Source organism: Pezoporus flaviventris, unplaced genomic scaffold, assembly GCF_033815535.1.
Source record: "Pezoporus flaviventris isolate CSIRO_AGI_PZ_B2104156 unplaced genomic scaffold, CSIRO_AGI_Pfla_v1 ptg000001l, whole genome shotgun sequence".
Lineage (NCBI taxonomy): Eukaryota > Metazoa > Chordata > Aves > Psittaciformes > Psittacidae > Pezoporus > Pezoporus flaviventris.
Window position 1 is genome coordinate 12,040,843 of NW_026892549.1, and position 17,397 is coordinate 12,058,239.

The 17,397-nt window shown below is 37.7% G+C and overlaps 1 protein-coding gene across 1 annotated transcript in view; it reads right to left on the reverse strand.

Moving 5' to 3' along the window:
- LRP1B (LDL receptor related protein 1B) overlaps positions 1 to 17,397 on the reverse strand; it is a 794,792-nt gene that overhangs the window by 380,229 nt on the left and 397,166 nt on the right. Inside the window, exons 3-4 of the mRNA XM_061444942.1 lie at positions 6,353 to 6,472; positions 4,932 to 5,060 (exon numbers count right to left, since the gene is read on the reverse strand). Coding sequence (XP_061300926.1) covers positions 4,932 to 5,060; positions 6,353 to 6,472 — 249 coding nt within the window. The remainder of the gene's footprint in view (positions 1 to 4,931; positions 5,061 to 6,352; positions 6,473 to 17,397) is intronic.

Here is a 17,397-nt window from a genome sequence, read left to right on the forward strand (position 1 = left end):
CCCTGTTTTAGTTTACACCCATCACCCCTTATCCTATCATTACAGTCCCTGATGAAGAGTCCTTTTCCAGCATCCTTGTAGGCCTCCTTCAGATATTGGAAGGCTGCTGTGAGGTCTCCACTACCAGCCTTCTCTTCTCATACGCATCTTTTTTGGTTTTCTTCTTTTATTATCATTATTATTTTTTTTTTACTCATGGAAGGTACCTAACAACTGAAAAGAATGAACTAATTTCTAAAACAACTCCTTGTGCTGTAAGCCATGAACAAAGCTCCTCAGTCTTGCCTTCTCCAAAAGAGAAAGCAATGGAGGTTCTTATGAAGCCATTTTATTTGAAATTGGCCAGGTAAGTCCATTTGCAGTCAACACGTGGCTGGGGTATGTAAATCTCTTTTCCTTCCTTTCCTATCAACTTCTGCTACCCAGCAGAAGAAGAAAGCCAGACTTAAGAGCTTCTGTCTGTCACCAACTCCCTCCAGAGACTTTCCACACTGAGGGGTACAAAGGGGTGTTGCCATCTGCATTCTGCTATGTTTGGGGATTTTTTCTTACATCTAACAGCTCCGTGCTCAGCTTCTCCCTTCCCACTGCCTAATTCTGGGTTCAAACACTCCTTTCCCAACCAGCAGCTTTGTGAAAAATCCTTTATTATTATTCTTTTATACTTTATGTCAGGTAAGATAGTTCCACCCTTTGCAATCTATAAAAACTGCAAGAGAAGGTAGCTATATGGGAGCTGTTTGCAGTTACCAAGCCATCATGGTTGTTCAGTTGTTTGAGGTTGCAATAGAGGAACATATCCCTTCCTGCACTGTTTTAAACTGATGCATTGAAAACTGTAACAAGGATTTAATACCTCATTAAACTCCAGAGAAAGGATGCATTTTAGTATTAATGTCTAAGACATACGGGAATTTTGAAAAAGAATTACTGACAAGCTTCCTGAGCAACAGTTGTAATCAAAACTGGCTGCAGACAAAGGAATCGTGAGGACTCGTGGCACTGCTAAGAGGTTCTGCTCAGCAGGCAATATGACACGTTAAAAATACTTCTGCATTCTGGCAGAATTTATCCAGACACTAGATTACTGAGCTTGAAACTATACTTTTCAAGCAGACTGTACATTGGATTGAATCAGTTATTGTATTTTCACAGTAGGGTAGGTAACCTGCTTATTTCAGTGTTGCTCAGATAAAAACTGATTTCATCATTATTTTTTAAAAAAGAGGAAAATTATTTCAAAGACAAAAATATACAAAAAAGTATTAAAGGTTCCTACGAAAAAGAAAATAAATATTAAAAGCATCTTACTGTATTGGAAAACGCATGTGAAAAACAAAAAAGAAGATGAATAACAAAATCAAAATCATGTCTTCTCCCTCACAAAAACTGCTTGTCTATTTCTCAAGAACAGAATCTGCAAAGCTTAAAGTTTAGTGGGCAGATCTAGGATGAGTTACCGTTAGCTGACAACAGCTTTTCAAATAACTGGACTTCATGGGTTATTTTTTCACAAGGTTTTTTTTTTTTTTGTGGTGGTTTTCTTGTGGGTTTTTTTTGGAGGTGGGTTGTTTTTTGTTTGTTTGCTTTTTTTTTTTTTTTCCATAGGAAAGATAAGCATTGAATAGCTCTGTAGTCCAGGGAAGTTTTATGATTCATCCCTCTTGACTAAAATGAAAACATCTTCCTTTGAATTATGTCTAAGATAGAGTAGTGGAAAGGATGAATGACTCGCATTTCCCTCCTACCTGATCTTGTCTAAAATACAGATCAATAAGTGATGTCACAATAAATCAGAAAATAAGGTGTTTTCCTCTGCCAGCAGCCCTACTTCTGTTCAGGAAGAAAAGATTCAGAAATACCTCCTTTTTTTTTTTTCTTCTTTTTTCTTTTTTTTTTTCCAGTGCAATGATATGAAATAGATAAAACTCAGAATTCAGTGCTTACAAGCAGCTTAAAACCCCTTCATCCTGAGGTATGCATTGTAAATGATAAGTACTTTGCCCTTACCAATGCAAGCATTGTATAAAAATATGAAAAATGTTTTTATAGTGTTAAATAAAATGATGTGGACCTGTTGGAGCGAATCCAGAGGAGGGTACAAAGATGGGCAGAGTACTGGAGCACCTCTCCTATGAAGACAGGCTGAGAGCTGGGCTCATTCAGCCTGGAGAAGGCTCCAGGAAGACCGCAGAGCAGCTTCCAGTACCTAAACAAGCCTATGAGAAAGCTGGAGAGGGAATTTTTACAAGGGCAGGTAGGGATAGGAAAAGGGGGAATGGCTTTAAAGTGGAAGAGGGCAGATTTAGATTAGATATTAAAACTTTTCGCTATGAGGGTGGTGAGGCACTGGCATGGGCTGCCCAGAGAAGCTGTGGCTGCCTCATCCATGGAAATATTCATGGCCCAGTTGGATGGGGTTTTCAGCAGCCTGGTCTAGTGGAAGGTGTCCCTGCCCATTGCAGGGGGATTGGAAATGGATGATCTTTAAGGTCCCTTCCAACTAAAACCATTCTGTGTTTCTATAAAAATGCAGTCCAGTTTAATTTTGAAATTAGTATTTGATGTTTATCCACAGTGTACCAAACATTTGGGCTGATTTATCTTTAAAGAATCAAAACTTAGTTCCATGAGATTTTAGAAAACTCTGTTGTAAAATAAGTTTCAAAGTGATGGAATATTTTCTAAATATCAGAAAGAGCCTTTTGCTTAAGCCATTATCAGTTTATCCAGCTTTATCTACATGACAAATGTTTCTTACCACATGGAATTTCTCTCTAAATAGGCTATACAGATATAAAACATACCAGGAACTTCTGGAAGAAAGAAGATTTCTCAGTGAAATTTTTCTCAGCAAAAAATTTCTAGTTGTGTCTTTTTGTTTCCTTAAACATTGTTTTCATCAAATGCAGGCCTTGCAAACTAGGCATACAAACTTGGTAAACAAAGAGGTTCTAAAACTCTGTTCAGCAGAGCTTTATTTTGTTCAGTTTTCACCCCAGAAGAAGTAATTAACTGTTTCTTTATTCATAAAAGAATGTGTGGTTAAAAAGTCTGGGAAAAAAACATAGTGTGCCCCCAGCTGTTTTGACAATTGTTTTAGCATGCTTCACAAAGGTACCGTGCAGCTAAAGTTTTCAGCTCCAAAGTTATTTAAATGTGCTGAGGAAGAAAATGCAAAATTTAATGAGGGAAAGACCTTACCACCTTCCCAGCCAAGCATTTGCCTGCCTGAAGGGTATGAAAAAAGTATCTTCTCTGAAGTTCTTTGCTAATTGTTCCATACCACGTGCAGAAAGACGGTTATGCAGGCATGGGCTCTGAGGCTGTGCTAAAGCTGCTGAAGGGCGTTGGAAGTAGATGATCTTAAGGTGCCTTCTAACCCAAACTATTCAACAATTCTGTAAGTCAGGACCAGCAAAGCAACACAAGCTGCTCACTGCAGCTCTTTCAGAGTGCTGTGATAGAAGGACCTGAATTACTGTACCAGGAGTCTTTTTGATCTCTGTGCTCTAGGAAGTATTGGATCCAAATATTCACCATATTGATAATTTAATCCAGCAGTAATTCAAGGAAAAGTTATGTTTACACACACGCACACAAAAAAAAGCAATGATCAACATTCATTTCTTTGCAGCACCATCATCTTGATTTGTACTGTCCTGCAGTGATTTCTCTGATTAACGAGGAGTGACTCTTATCTGAAATTGCAAGAAAAGGTGAAAACTACTGTAAAATAAACATGATGAAGTATTAAGAAATACATGATGAAGTATTAGGAAATACAGAAGAGTCATTCTTCTTTGTTAATCTGATTCATTTCATGAAGACCATCCAGCCACTGACGGCTCACTGCAACACTTAGTTGTTACACATACTGCTGGATCTAAGAAGGGAAACTCAAAGGCTTATCTCAAGACTAGTACTGGTACCATGAGGATTTCCTGATCTAGAATTGCATTACTGATTTTCATGTAGTGGAGGAGGAAGAATATTAAAATATTTTTACTTTGTGTGGACTTTCTTATCTCACAATGCTTCTCTGTGGATTTAACGAAAAAAAAAATCTCAGCTATTGTGTAGATCAATATAAAAATTGGTACAAGAAGTAAAAAATCTGTATCTTATACTGTTGCTCAAGTCAGAACAATTTATTTGGCAATGCTCTTTATGTGAGGAAGCCTCAAAAAAACCCAGGAGACCTTCCTATTTTCTGATGGCAAAATATCTACAAAAAGGAAAACTTTAAAAATATATAGCAAACACAGGTTTACACTTGAGTGTTGAATCGTTGTGGATGTTGACTAATTTTTAAGGATTTTGGGGGCTTTTTAATATAAAAGTATTGTAAATTTAGTATGCTGAATAACAAGATATTGTGTACAATATCACTTCCTTAAACATAATTCACTGATTTCCTCAAATACCTAATTCACTATTACTAATGAAAATATGCAGTAAGAAATAAAAAGCCTAGTATGAATATGTAAATCATGAAATTCACCTCTTGGGATATCGAAGGACAAAGCAATCTCCTGTCTTTTTTATCCTAAGAGTACAATTACCTCCCAATCATTTCCTCTGTCTTTTCACTATCTCTGTTGTCTTCCCAGCATAAACAGCCTATTTTGTTTGTGTGAGGAAAAAAAGCTTTCATTTATTTATGAACAGGGAAACTGGGAACTCTTCTAATCTTGGCTGAATTGAGTCTTTCACTTTAATTAATAATAATCATATAATAACTTCTAACATTTCCCTTGGAGTACTGTTGTAATATATGAAAAGTTTTCCAAAGGTTATTGTGTGGCTCTTTGTAGTAGAGTGAAGGAAAGTCCACCTCTCACATGTTTGTCTATCTTTCCATATGTATCCTCTAGACAGGACAAAACCACAAAATATTTTAATTAATGTAAAAAGGTGTTAAAACTTACTATTTTTGGCCTTGCAGGATTTATTATCAGGCTGAAGCACATAACCCTCCACACAGCTGCAAGAGTATGATCCATCTGTGTTTGCACACATCTGGCTACAGCTTCCATATGTGTTACATTCATTCACATCTGAAGGGACATTAATGAGATGTCATTTATGATTGAAAAAAAAATAATTCAACAATATATCAGAATCCTAAGATAAAAGTTTAAGTCATTAAGTCACTACGGTATGATGCTCTATGTTTTCCCCTTCTCAGGCCGTGACTTTATCACAGATGTTGGCTGTTGAAATCACTCCAGTAACCAAAGAGAAGGCTAAGAGTTTTCCAGTTTAATAGGCATTAATTTTCAAAGATAAACCTTCATTTTTTTCAATTAGTATCCAGTATCTACATCATGTTAGGGTTCTTGTTAGTATTAGAGACCACTGGTTATCAGGACTGATGAATGAAGCAACATTTCAAGAATGGGAATTTTATCTTTCTCAACCTATTAATGCTGGCAATGTCTTATATTTCCTTAAATGAACTGTCACAGCTTCTACATTAAACCATCATCCACTACATCAAAACCTATATATTTCTCTAATAAATATAAAGAACAATTTTCTCAACTAGGGTACATGGGCATACCATAAAATCAAGATATGCTATTTAACAGTGGTTGAGGGCTTAAACTGACATTTAAAAAAACTGCTGTTGAAATTATTTCCTCAGATATATTTTTAATCACAAAACATGACACCCATGGCCAAAAGAACTTATAATAAATTACATTTATGAAGAATCTGGCTTAGCACCATAACTTAGAGAAAGGAGTGATTGGTAGTGAGCACATACATAAGGCAACAGAACTCTAATATGATTATAAAAAGAGAAAAAAATAAAACAAGAAACAAATACCTGGATACAGAATTAAGAAGTCATATATTTAAAAAATGGAAAAGAACACCAATTTCAGTTTGCAATTAATTACACAAAGTAACATTCCCAAATAAATTGTATGATCTCAGAGTGTTCATTTATCAGATTCTAATCTAGGTGTGACTTTATGGGCATGAGGTGAAACACTACAAGTTTTACAGCATCTCCTGGTAGCCTGGTCTGGAAAGCAGCTCATGTGAATGAGCTGTAAGCTTGCCTGAGCAGGGGGAAATGCTCCCCACCTCCTCCGGCCTGGCTGAGGATGCTTTCCTTCCAGTAACTTAAGAATACCTGCTGCTGGGGCACAGGAGCACCAAAGAGTCAGGAGTGGGGCTCACTCTCATTCTGGAGAGGCACCCCTGGTCATTCCTGTCAAACACCTTTGAAGACAGGTGTGCTGTGCTGGACAGCCTGCCCTTTGACAGAGCCCAGAGCCAGCTCACTGTGCTTGACAGGATACCTGGCTGTTAATGTCACAGTGCATTTCTTGTTTACCTGTGCAGCTTCTTCCATCACTGCTTGTTTCATATCCATCGGCACAGTAACACCTGGTGCCACTCCTGGTGATGGCACATTTGTATTGGCAATTCATCTGTTGGCATTTGGGTAGCAATTCTGTAAATAATATCAGTTACAGCAAAAGGTTACTAAACATTTTTATTAATGCTAAATTGTAAATTTTACAAAATTTGTGTTATATGTAAGTGCATGCCTTGGGAAGGAAGCACCACCACCATTTGTATTAGCTGTTTTTGGAAAAATGACACATACATTACAAAAAGCTTGCTTTGAAAATTGCATTTCAGCAGTTAATAAATAGAAATCAGTATTTTATTGCTATCAAAAGTTGCTCAGAGGTTTATTATTGAGGTCTACTGTTACTCTGCTTAGACATCCATTTTTTGCCAATCAGTCATTTTCAGTTAAAGCAATGATTTTGAAAAAAAAACAATAAAGCAACCAAGCAAAAACCCCAGCAAAGATAAAACAGTGTGATTATACCTATAAAAACCAGCCAAGGTTATGAGAAAGGTTTCAACATCTATGTTTCTCCTATTCCTCATATCAATTGATTTTCTATCTTTTTAAAGCTTGTTTTGATTTACTGATACACATATAACCTTCACAGCAATCAATGGGAATACATTCTGTCTTAATATTTTAATACCAGACACGTAAAGCTGGATAAACAGTGGCCATTATATATGTCATTGCTACTGAAGTCCCTCCTAGAACCTATTGCTTAAATATGTACCATCAGCATGACACTAAAAACCAGATGAAATATTGTAGAAATATACAGTCATGTTTTCAGTCATGAAACCCACCAAGCATAAACACACCACCCCCCCAAATCTCAAACTCTTCTCAGGGCCAAGCTGTATGACGTGTATCAATAATTTTACAGATACATTAAAAAAAAAAAATTTTTTTTTCCTCAAGGAAAACAATAAAAGGATTGAGGAATATAGCGTAAGGAGTTCATCTCAAGATATTTTTCAATCCTTCATGCAGAAAATAACCTGTGAATGTACAAGAAAGTTTCTGTTACAGGAGTATAACTGGGTATGTCATAATGAAAAAGACAAATCTGTGTTTTAATATGTGGGCAGTTTTAATTCACCTGATAATTATTCATTGAGTTCTACTTGGGAGTAGAATGCAAATGAATATGAAGAAGAGTCAGCATCAACATTTAAGCTGTGGGGCTTCAATTCTGGAAGCCTGCCAGTGTCAAAATAAAGCTGAAATTCTGGGAGAAAGAGAGCCTGGATGTGGCTGGCACTCAAAGCTATTAATTACTATAATGCAACTATTCTAAAAAAGAGAGGTTTCATGCTATTATTTCAGGGAATTCTGTAATCTACAGACTGACTAGAGGCTGAAACACCATCCACTGCCTAAATCTGCCCAATTCCAAGTGTTTTCTGAGTTATTTCTCTGCCTTTTGTGGCATGGTGAATAGGAAGATATGTTTTTTGACCATATCTAGCTTTATTTGCTTCTTGTCCCTAGTCCGGTCCTCAAATTTGTTTTACCTTTCCAAGAACAAGTCCCAAGCAGAATGCACACCAGGTTACCTAAAGGTAACCTCACATGGGACTGCATGCTGAGGTGGGGAGCTGTAACCAAAGCTGATAAGGTGATATCTGTTTATTTAATATTTCTATCTGTATAAAATCAACATCTACATTTAATTTTCTAAGCAAACATGGATCAGTCACCCTTCACAACCTATAATTGTCTTTCTTAAATATTTGTCTGATGCTATACGGACAGGAGCTTTTACTGGATGATAACTATCTGACTCACAAACAGACTTGGCTTCTTTGCACTCTTTCCATAATGGATGCAGACAGCCAGCAGCCTAAAGCAGAATAGCGGGACCTGTACACAGCCAATGAAGGCTGCTGGAGAACAGCAACAACAAATAAGCAAGTGATAGCCATTATAGGAAAATTAGAGGATATAGGAATATAGGAAAACCAGTCAATCTGCTCATATTTTTTCACAAAAACTGATGCATTACATTGATTTTAAATCTTTGCAGGATGGTTTTTAACAACAAAACAGTTGCATTTTCCTTACAGTAAATATAACTGAAGTGCTGTGAATACACCAATTCTGCCAAAAAACATTTCTTGTCACACATCTAAACCTTCATTCTTTCTGAACTTTTTTATTCTTCACACTGTCTCTCACAACTTCATTGATGCCCTCATCCATTCTCCTATATTTTTAGAAAGGGCTTCATTTGAAGAGGTATTCTACTTACATTTCTTTCCCTTACATAAGTCTGTCCATTCACTTTACTGTGAATACTGTCTGATCCTATTGATCAATTAATGAATTAATTTAAAATTTGTTTCTCGAAATACATGCTTCAAGATCCATTGTCAATAATGGTTTCAGACCGTTAAAACTGGCCCAGTGAGAAAACTAAAGTATTTTCTCCCCTTTTAACCAGCTAGGAAAAGAAGCAAACTCTCACTTACCTCAAATTTCACACTACAACTACTTTTACCTGGAGGATAAGAGCAGCCAAGGGAAGTTTTCAAAGAAACCAGACTTTCCCACAAATCCACTTACGAAGCATTGTGGACCACTATGCTTCTGACTTCAAACTAACATTCCCACCTTCCCCCCTAAATTATCCATGAGATTATTAAAACCGTAATTTGCCACTATTCACAGCTCCAGTGAAGAGCTTTCTTATTGCCTGCGTGAGAGACACCTTTGTGCTCCAGATTTTGGCTCTTTTACTGATCTGCTAAACCTGCTAGGTGATTCCACAAGGTGAAAAGCACAAAATACAATGACATCAAGGGTAAGCAAATTGAATGGCATTGAATGGAATAGAATGGAATCTGGACCTATAGTGATCATTTAGTACAACTTCCTGATCACTTCAGGACTGACCAAAGTTAAGACATGTTATTCAGGGCATTGTCAGATGCCCTTAATACATAGAAAAATGTAAAAATAAATAGTTTGAGTTTCAGTTTATACTAGCTATTTTGTCTTCTTTATTTTAAGTAACTGATCCTGAAAACTTGCAGAGAAAGACAGAGTTTGCTACCCTCTGGGAATATCTGAAATATTGAAGGACATGGAACACAGCATATACATTCATGGTTTGGTCAGATTTGTAACAGGTTTTAGGAAGAGGTGAGGAGGCAAAGAAAAATCATGAAGCAGAACTTCATGATTTTTAATGCTACAGGTAGGAATTACGCAGATATAAGCAGGGAAACTCATTTCTTGTCCTTCTTAATTCTGCACCTGATTTGGTTTCCTTTTCTCAACATGAAATGGCTTACGTATACAGTGGAGAACAAGCATCACTGAGCTTTCCATTTTATCACAGCTACAGAAACCTCCAAATTTGTCAAAGCATGGTATTTCTGCTGCAAGATTTAAAATAAGAAGCTGCACTTTTGGAAAGCAACAGGAGAGAGCTTTACAGCTCACAAGAAGACCAACAGTTCAAGACTTGGAGCTGCACAGCAAGCCATGAGATTTGCACAGATACAGCCTAGCAGAAGTAGTTCTGAGTAGCTTTAGGATGATCTATTTTCTCCAAGCCTAGGGCATAATTTAATTCATCCGCCTCGGTTTTAGATCATTTTGTTCACTGTATTCTTTTTCCACAGGAGATATTAAGGTGTTTTTTTTCTTCCCTACATTCCCATGAATGGGCCTCTCTAATGTGATTCAGGTCCAACCACAAAAGTACCCCTCCTTTCTCAAAGACATCCACGTCGATCTTATGCTTCCTGACTTTCATATTCCTCTAACTCCCAGGTATCTAGTCCCAAAGAAGAGTAGTCAATCCGGCAAAGACGCTGCTGATCTCATTTCCCAAAAATTATATACCTTTGACCATGACTCAGAGGAGCTGTAAGTTTCTTCTCCTGCAGCACTTCATCCTAATAAAATCTTGGCTTCATTTACTCCTCCTGTATTCAAGGAAATACACCGCTTATGATAGTTCATCCAAGATGAATGACATAAAGAACTATCTTCTCTTGAATGGCTTTTTAATGAAAGATTAACCAATTGATCTGACTATCCTTTCTGTCAGTTCCTACTAACCTGACATGGGGCTCATATCACGTTCTTAAGCTTGTCAAACAGGTCATCAGAGAATGACTATTGGCTACCGGTGCAATATTGCCTGGGAAAAAGGTAAATGGATCACTGGGAGTACTAGGATAAGTCTTTTCCACAGAGAAACTGTTAATATCAAGGCCCAGGATGCTCATGAGTCTTCTTCTTCCAAGAGGCAGCTGTTTCTGGCTGCACCTATCCCAGTGGATACCTGGAGGATAAACTCAGATTTTAGTAGGATCAGAGAATGGCCTTGGAGATTAGCAGGAGAACGGCCTCAGAGATTAGCAGGAGAACAGAGAGCTACAATCTGAGGGGAGACTGAAAGGTTTTGTGTTGATTAGTGCTAGGAGACAAAAAGGGAGAGGATTTATGACTGCTGTCTATGAATGTATCAGAGGATCAACAGCAGGGAAAGAGACAATTTAAACTAAAGGGCTATTGGCAGAAGTACAAATGGGTATAAATTGCCCATTAATAAATTCTGGCTCAATATGAGAAGGTTCTTAGCGATTACCGTAATCAGGTTCTTGAACTCCTCTTTAAACTGGAACAGCAGGGCCAGAAAATAAATAAATGCTTTCGACATGGATCATGATAGATTCATGAAAGACAGCGTATGGAAAGGCCCCTGAAAAAACAGAAGCTATGTTTGTGACCCACGAGGTTCCTTCTAATACTATATTCCTCAAGCAACACCATATCTTATGCTAAAACATCATTGTTCATTATGGAACTAAGATTAATCCTTTTAAACTTGTCTCTGGAACACACACAAAGGAAAATTTAGGGGAGCTTGTTACTGAAGTAGTCTCCTGATTGTACTCCACTCATATTCTTTTTTCTCTTAAATATTCACATTCTTTGTGGCAGCTTTGTGTTTCATGAATTTACTTGATCTTATCACTGTGTTATTCATTCAGTTTTTGTGAGTCAATATTCATACACTGATGTCTAGACTATTCTTATCACACATACGCTGTAAGCCTTATTTTTCTTTTCTACTTCATTTTCCGAGTTTTGAAGTACGATTCTTTTACAGATTAGGTTCTTTAATGTAATCTACCTGAAGTTTTTTTTTTGTTTATTATTGTTGATGTTATATATGCAATATACAGTTGGCTTCCCCAGGAGAAAAAGGTAGCTTGATTGATAGAATTCAGTTGCTGTGCTGAAATAATACAGCATGTTTTTATCTTACATTTTTTGGTTATTTTATTAGTTTTGAGTACTGTACTATTAAAAAAAAAAAGGACAAAAATGTAATGAACTTTGTCATACATCTCAGTCCATAACTCTGTTATGGTAGATATACTACTGAAAAAGAGATATGGAAATCGGAAATCAGATTCATAACCTTACAGTCCTGTGATGTGTGACCTCAGTCAAAGTTCAGCAGAGAAGCAGGAGTCAGATTTTGGAAAATTTGCAATATGTGCCTAATGTGCTCCATTATACTCAAACTGGGGGGAAAGAAAGGGAACACCTTAGGCTAGCAAAAAAGATTCCTGTTTGCCCTTAGACAAGTGCTTAGATGAACATGTCCTCCGTCCGTTTTGAGTTTCCCCCTGGCTGGCCCAGGTCAAGCTTGTGTCCAAGAATTATCCAAGTCACAGCTGCTTCCCAACTCATGGTAAAGAGGCTTGGAAAAATACATGAAAAAAAATGGTATTTACTAGTTCCTAAAATAAATCATCCATTCAGAAAAACTGTCTAAAATTCAGATATGGTAAAGACTGAGACATTTATGGTTAGGGTCTGCAAGCCAGCCTCCAGCTGTCTAGCCTCAGAGATCCGTTAGGCAGCTGTTCCTGAATTTTCCCAAAATAGCTAATGGATAAAACACACTGACAGCCTTTGCAAATACTATAACCACCAGACAACAGAGTCATACTCAAATGTGCGTTCTCTGAGCTCACAAAACTCCCTTTTTCCTCACAGTATTAATTCAACATGAGAACAACCTATATTGCATAAGATGTAGTGACTTGTGCATCCTACAGGGAAATGCATGAGATGTGAATACCCCTGAGGCTGAAGGTACACCTGAGTTATGCAGACTCCCATCTCCTAAGCAAGTGCTAAATGGACAGCACTGTCACATAGAAGCTGAGCAACAGCTTTTGTCACATTAGTTATGATTTATAATGAAATTTGTCTTAGCTATACTGTATCAGAGCTCATTCCCATCAGTACTGCCACATTGGGAAATCTTGGTCCATAACACCAAGTGATGCAGCGCTTTGCTTGAACTAAGGTAGGTGTCTACTCAGGATAAGCATTTCTGAGCATGATGGCATACGGATTGTACTTCATAAATTCTATCTGACGCACCTCAATTCTCTGATCTTTCTACACATAACTCTCTATATGTTGGCAATCAGTTGCTGAACAGCTAATTATTTTAAATAAAAATCCTTTCCAACCCTAACTATTCTATGATTCTATGATTATAGAACCATAAATGGGTTGGGTTGGAAGGAATCTTAAAGCTCATCTAGTTCCAATCCCCCTGCAATAGGCAAGGATACCTTCCACTAGATCAGGCTGCTCAAAGCCCTGTCCAACCTGGCCTTGAATATTTCCATGAATGGGGCAGCCACAGCTTCTCCAGGCAACCTGTGACAGTACCTCCACAGCCTCACAGTGAAGAACTTCTTCCTTATATCTAATCTAAATCTCCCCTTTTCCAGTTTAACCAAATCAAATCTTCCAAATCCATATCCCAGTCAGTATTCCCTTTTCAGATGTGAGTATATTCATCTTCAAAACTTTACCTAATGGTATCTCTAATATCTAATATGTTCCTGGATAAAATTATTTTCCAAGGATGTACTACTGAAATTTCTTCCTGCCTAAATCTTGACCTACAATATTTGGACGAGGTTCAAAACAATTTGTTTTATGTGGTGTTTTTCAACCATAGCATCACAAAACACTTTAAAAGATGAGATCAGCAGGTAGTAGGCATGTAGTAAAATATTTGCTTCACCAGTGGAAATGCCTCATTATTTTGACCTTTTATTGTTTTAGTTATACCTTGGCTGCCATACACAAGCATAAACATAATCTAAAAAGAAGTTCACATGGGAAAATTTAAACTGGGTAAGTGACTTCATGACTAAAGAGAAGAGAATAATTTATCTGATTATTAACCTGGATACAAGATATATATTTAAAATAACAGATATCCTTCATATGAGAAGAATACATCTTTGCTTAAGTTTATATAAACAAGTTTACAGTTTTAGGTATTTTATAGAATCATAGAATAGTTAGAGTTGGAAAGGACCTTAAGATCATCCAGTTCCAACGCCCCTGCCATGGGCAGGGACACCTCACACTAAACTATGCCACCCAAGGCTTTGTCCAACATGGCCTCAAACACCACCAGGGATGAAGCACAGGGATTTGCACAGTATTAAATGCATACTGAAGCAGGTTCACTGAGTTACAGAGAATCATGATTGAATTGAGTATGTGTAATGAGATATAAAGCCTGACAATACTGCATGTGTTCATTAATAATTCAGAAATTAATGAATAGTAAAATTTGTGAATGGCCTTCAAGACTGGCAGATAAACTACAAAAAGGACCCTGTAGTCAACAGGAGCAGATCATGTGGTCTTCTTAGTAGTCTAGACCTAGTCTTATAAAATGCATTTGCAGAGTTAGCTCATGATTTCTCTGCCTTATAAGTAAATTGCATTTCAGTGCCTGAAGAATGCTTGGAGAGAAAAAGTGTATCTTGGTGGCAGGAGCAGAACAGGATCTGGTGTGAAAAAAGTTCAGTAATGTTTTGGGGAGGTAAAGGATGTTAGGAAGGAAGCCTCTCAATGGGAGCTCTGGAAATCTAAATATGTTAGAGGAGTCTGCTCTTGATGAGGCAGATCTCCTCTCCTGGGCTGTCCCTACACTAAGACTTATCCTTTATTATTCACATTCCAGAAGTATGAATCCTATTGCCCTCCTATGAAAAAAAATATTTACAGGATTTCCATGTGAGCACAAGAAAACACTTTTTCACTACGAGGGTGAGCATTGGAACAGCTTAGCCAGAGAGGTTGTAGAACCTTCATCCATGGAGATAATCAAAACCTGACTGGAAATGGTGCTGAGAAATTTGGTTAAGGTGACCCTGCTTTCCACACAGGGTTCATCAGCTAGACAGTCTCCAAAGGTCCCTGCCAACCTCAGGGCACATGTGGACCCTACAGGCTGTCCCCTCCTTGCAAAGGTCTGCAACTACCACTTCAACCTGCAGCACTCTGAATCATACAACAGGGAAGGGGAACAATTAACTACCACCTGCAGAGGGTAGGCAGCAATGGGAAGAGGCCAAGATGGAGAGCTGGGGAAGAGCTCTCTCTCTTCAACCTTCTGCAGACAAGATGGCATTGGGAAGGAAGATTGGGCAGTGACTCCTCCCTGTAGAAGCTGCTATCGCCTCTCTCTCCCACATCTTTTCTAACCCCTAATTTCCCTCCAGCAGTGACAGCTACACAGAGCTGGCAGAACACAGCAGGCTGTTCATCCTTGCTCAGTAAATCACTTTCTTCAGGCAAAGAATACAGCATGTCACCTTCAAGACTTTTGCACTACTCAGCTATCTACAGCAATAAATAGAGCAAGCTCTTGTTATCTTAATTCAACAAAGAGCAAAGTCACACACTAGGGAATAGGAAATGCCATGTTCACCAAATGAAGGAAAAAAGGGGGTAAAATTTCATAATCATCAGGCACACAAATGTAACCTCCTATATGTTGCTGTTCTAAGCTGTTGTACATGTGCTGTTATTGCCTTTGGATGTGAAAAGTAGCAAGCAGCTGTGGAGGAAAAATGACAGGACCAATGTGGCACACTCATACAGCCCTTGCATTGGTTATTTTTTAAAACCGAAGGCAACTGGAAGGTCTGGACCCCATAATGTACAAGTGCTCACTGTGCTTTGCTGTGAGATCAACCAAATTAAGTTAGAGAGACTTGATGCCTGAAAAGGTAATGTTATATATTTTAGAAGATGTGTTGCATAAGTTTTCTCTGTGATGAAGCAAGATCTTCTACTGCTTCTTAAACATAACTTACTTTGGCCATCAAGTATTTCAATGATCGTGTTAATTCACATGGTTAAATACTCAGCCTTATTTCACATTCTGCTGATAATTTTAAACATGCTTAAACATACTGCTATTCAATTCTCACAACATTCATTATTTAATAATGCTTTAGACTTTTGGCTTCTTTGTTTGTTAAAATACGTACACATGTGCAAACATACCTGAAGTTAGTAAATTCAAACATTCACTGAATGCTTTTTAAGAAGTTATGTCAGAAGTAATAGTTTTAAGAATTTTTTGAATACAACAACCTCCAACTAAAGACTACTGAGTCTCAGAGTCCTCTGGAAACATCATTAATCAGTAACTGAAGGCATACAGTCTTGTGTTGTAATACACGCATACTCCTGTATATGATTCCATTTAGCTCATCTAGCCACTGGAAAACAAGGGCTTCTAAGTGGAAGAAGTGTGTCTGTTACTGTTTTATACACATTTTCCAGCTCTATTTAATGCTCACAGTATATCATCATCGTTGCTCAATGTCTCTCTTAAAACAGTCTCTTGTGGATGGCTGAAATACCTGACTTCCTCATACATACCTTCTCATTCAAAAATGATTCCATTAAAGGTCATCTACATTAAGTAACATAAAGTTCATGTGAACTTGTTGTATAGCATCATGTAACATATGAATTAAGAAAAATTTCCTTTGTTAAAATATACTTTAGTACCAAAGCAATACTACATACTCCAGACAGCAATCCTGATGAGTTTCCCATAAACTTAAAGCAAATATTTATATTTTGCAACATTATTGATTGAGAAGCCACAGTATAGAATGAAAATCTTTTTATTAAGGCTCTAAAACAAACTTTCTAACATCTGAACCATGAAGACTCAGGACTGACACCATCGTTGCCAAATTAATGTCTGTTGCAATTTTACACTGATTAGAGTTTGACACTAAAATAGATCAGGGTATGACTCTGAAGGTTTTAATTGATGTTTTATTTACAATGAAATTACAGAAAGCCCTCCACACCAGTAACCTTTCTCCCTGCTTTGTGAACCCAAAGCAGCAGCTACACAACCAACACTTCCACATGTCTCAGAAAGAAGTGATCTCTGCAGTAGCTCTGAACAACTTGGTGTAAAGAGCAGCACTTGCACCAGTCTAAGACCAATTTAGATCCAGTGACCAAGGAAAGACACTAGAAAGTAGGAAGCTCTCTCCTATACTTAAATAACAGCAACTGATACTATGTGCTACACCGCAGGCCCTGATCATCACAAGTTTTCAATTAACCAATCTCAGCCAATTTTCTTGTACAGAAAGCTCCTGCTGAAGTTAATACTGAAATTTTAATCACTGTTATCTATACCTAATGAAATCAATAAAAAGAAGAATCATAGAGCCATTGAATTATTTGGGTTAGAAAAGACCTTCAAGATCATCAAGTCTAAATGTTAACCTAGAACTGCCAAGTCCACCACTAAACCATGCGCCTAAAAGCCACATCTACTCGTCTTTCAAATAATTCCATGGATGGTGACTCACCCACTTCCCTGGGCAGCTGTTCCAGTGCTTGACAGGCCCTTCATAGAATCATAGAATACTTAGGGTTGGAAAGGACCTTACGATCATCTAGTTCCAATCCCCCTGCCACGGCAGGAACATCACACACTAAACCATGTCACCCAAGAGTCCATCCAACCTGGCCTTCATACTGCGAGGGATGGAGCATTCTCAGCTTCCTTGGGCAACCTATTCCAGTGCCTCACCACCCTCACAATAAAGAACTTCTTCCTTACATCCAGTCTAAACTTTCCCTGTTGAAGTTTGAACCCGTTACCCCTTGTCCCATCA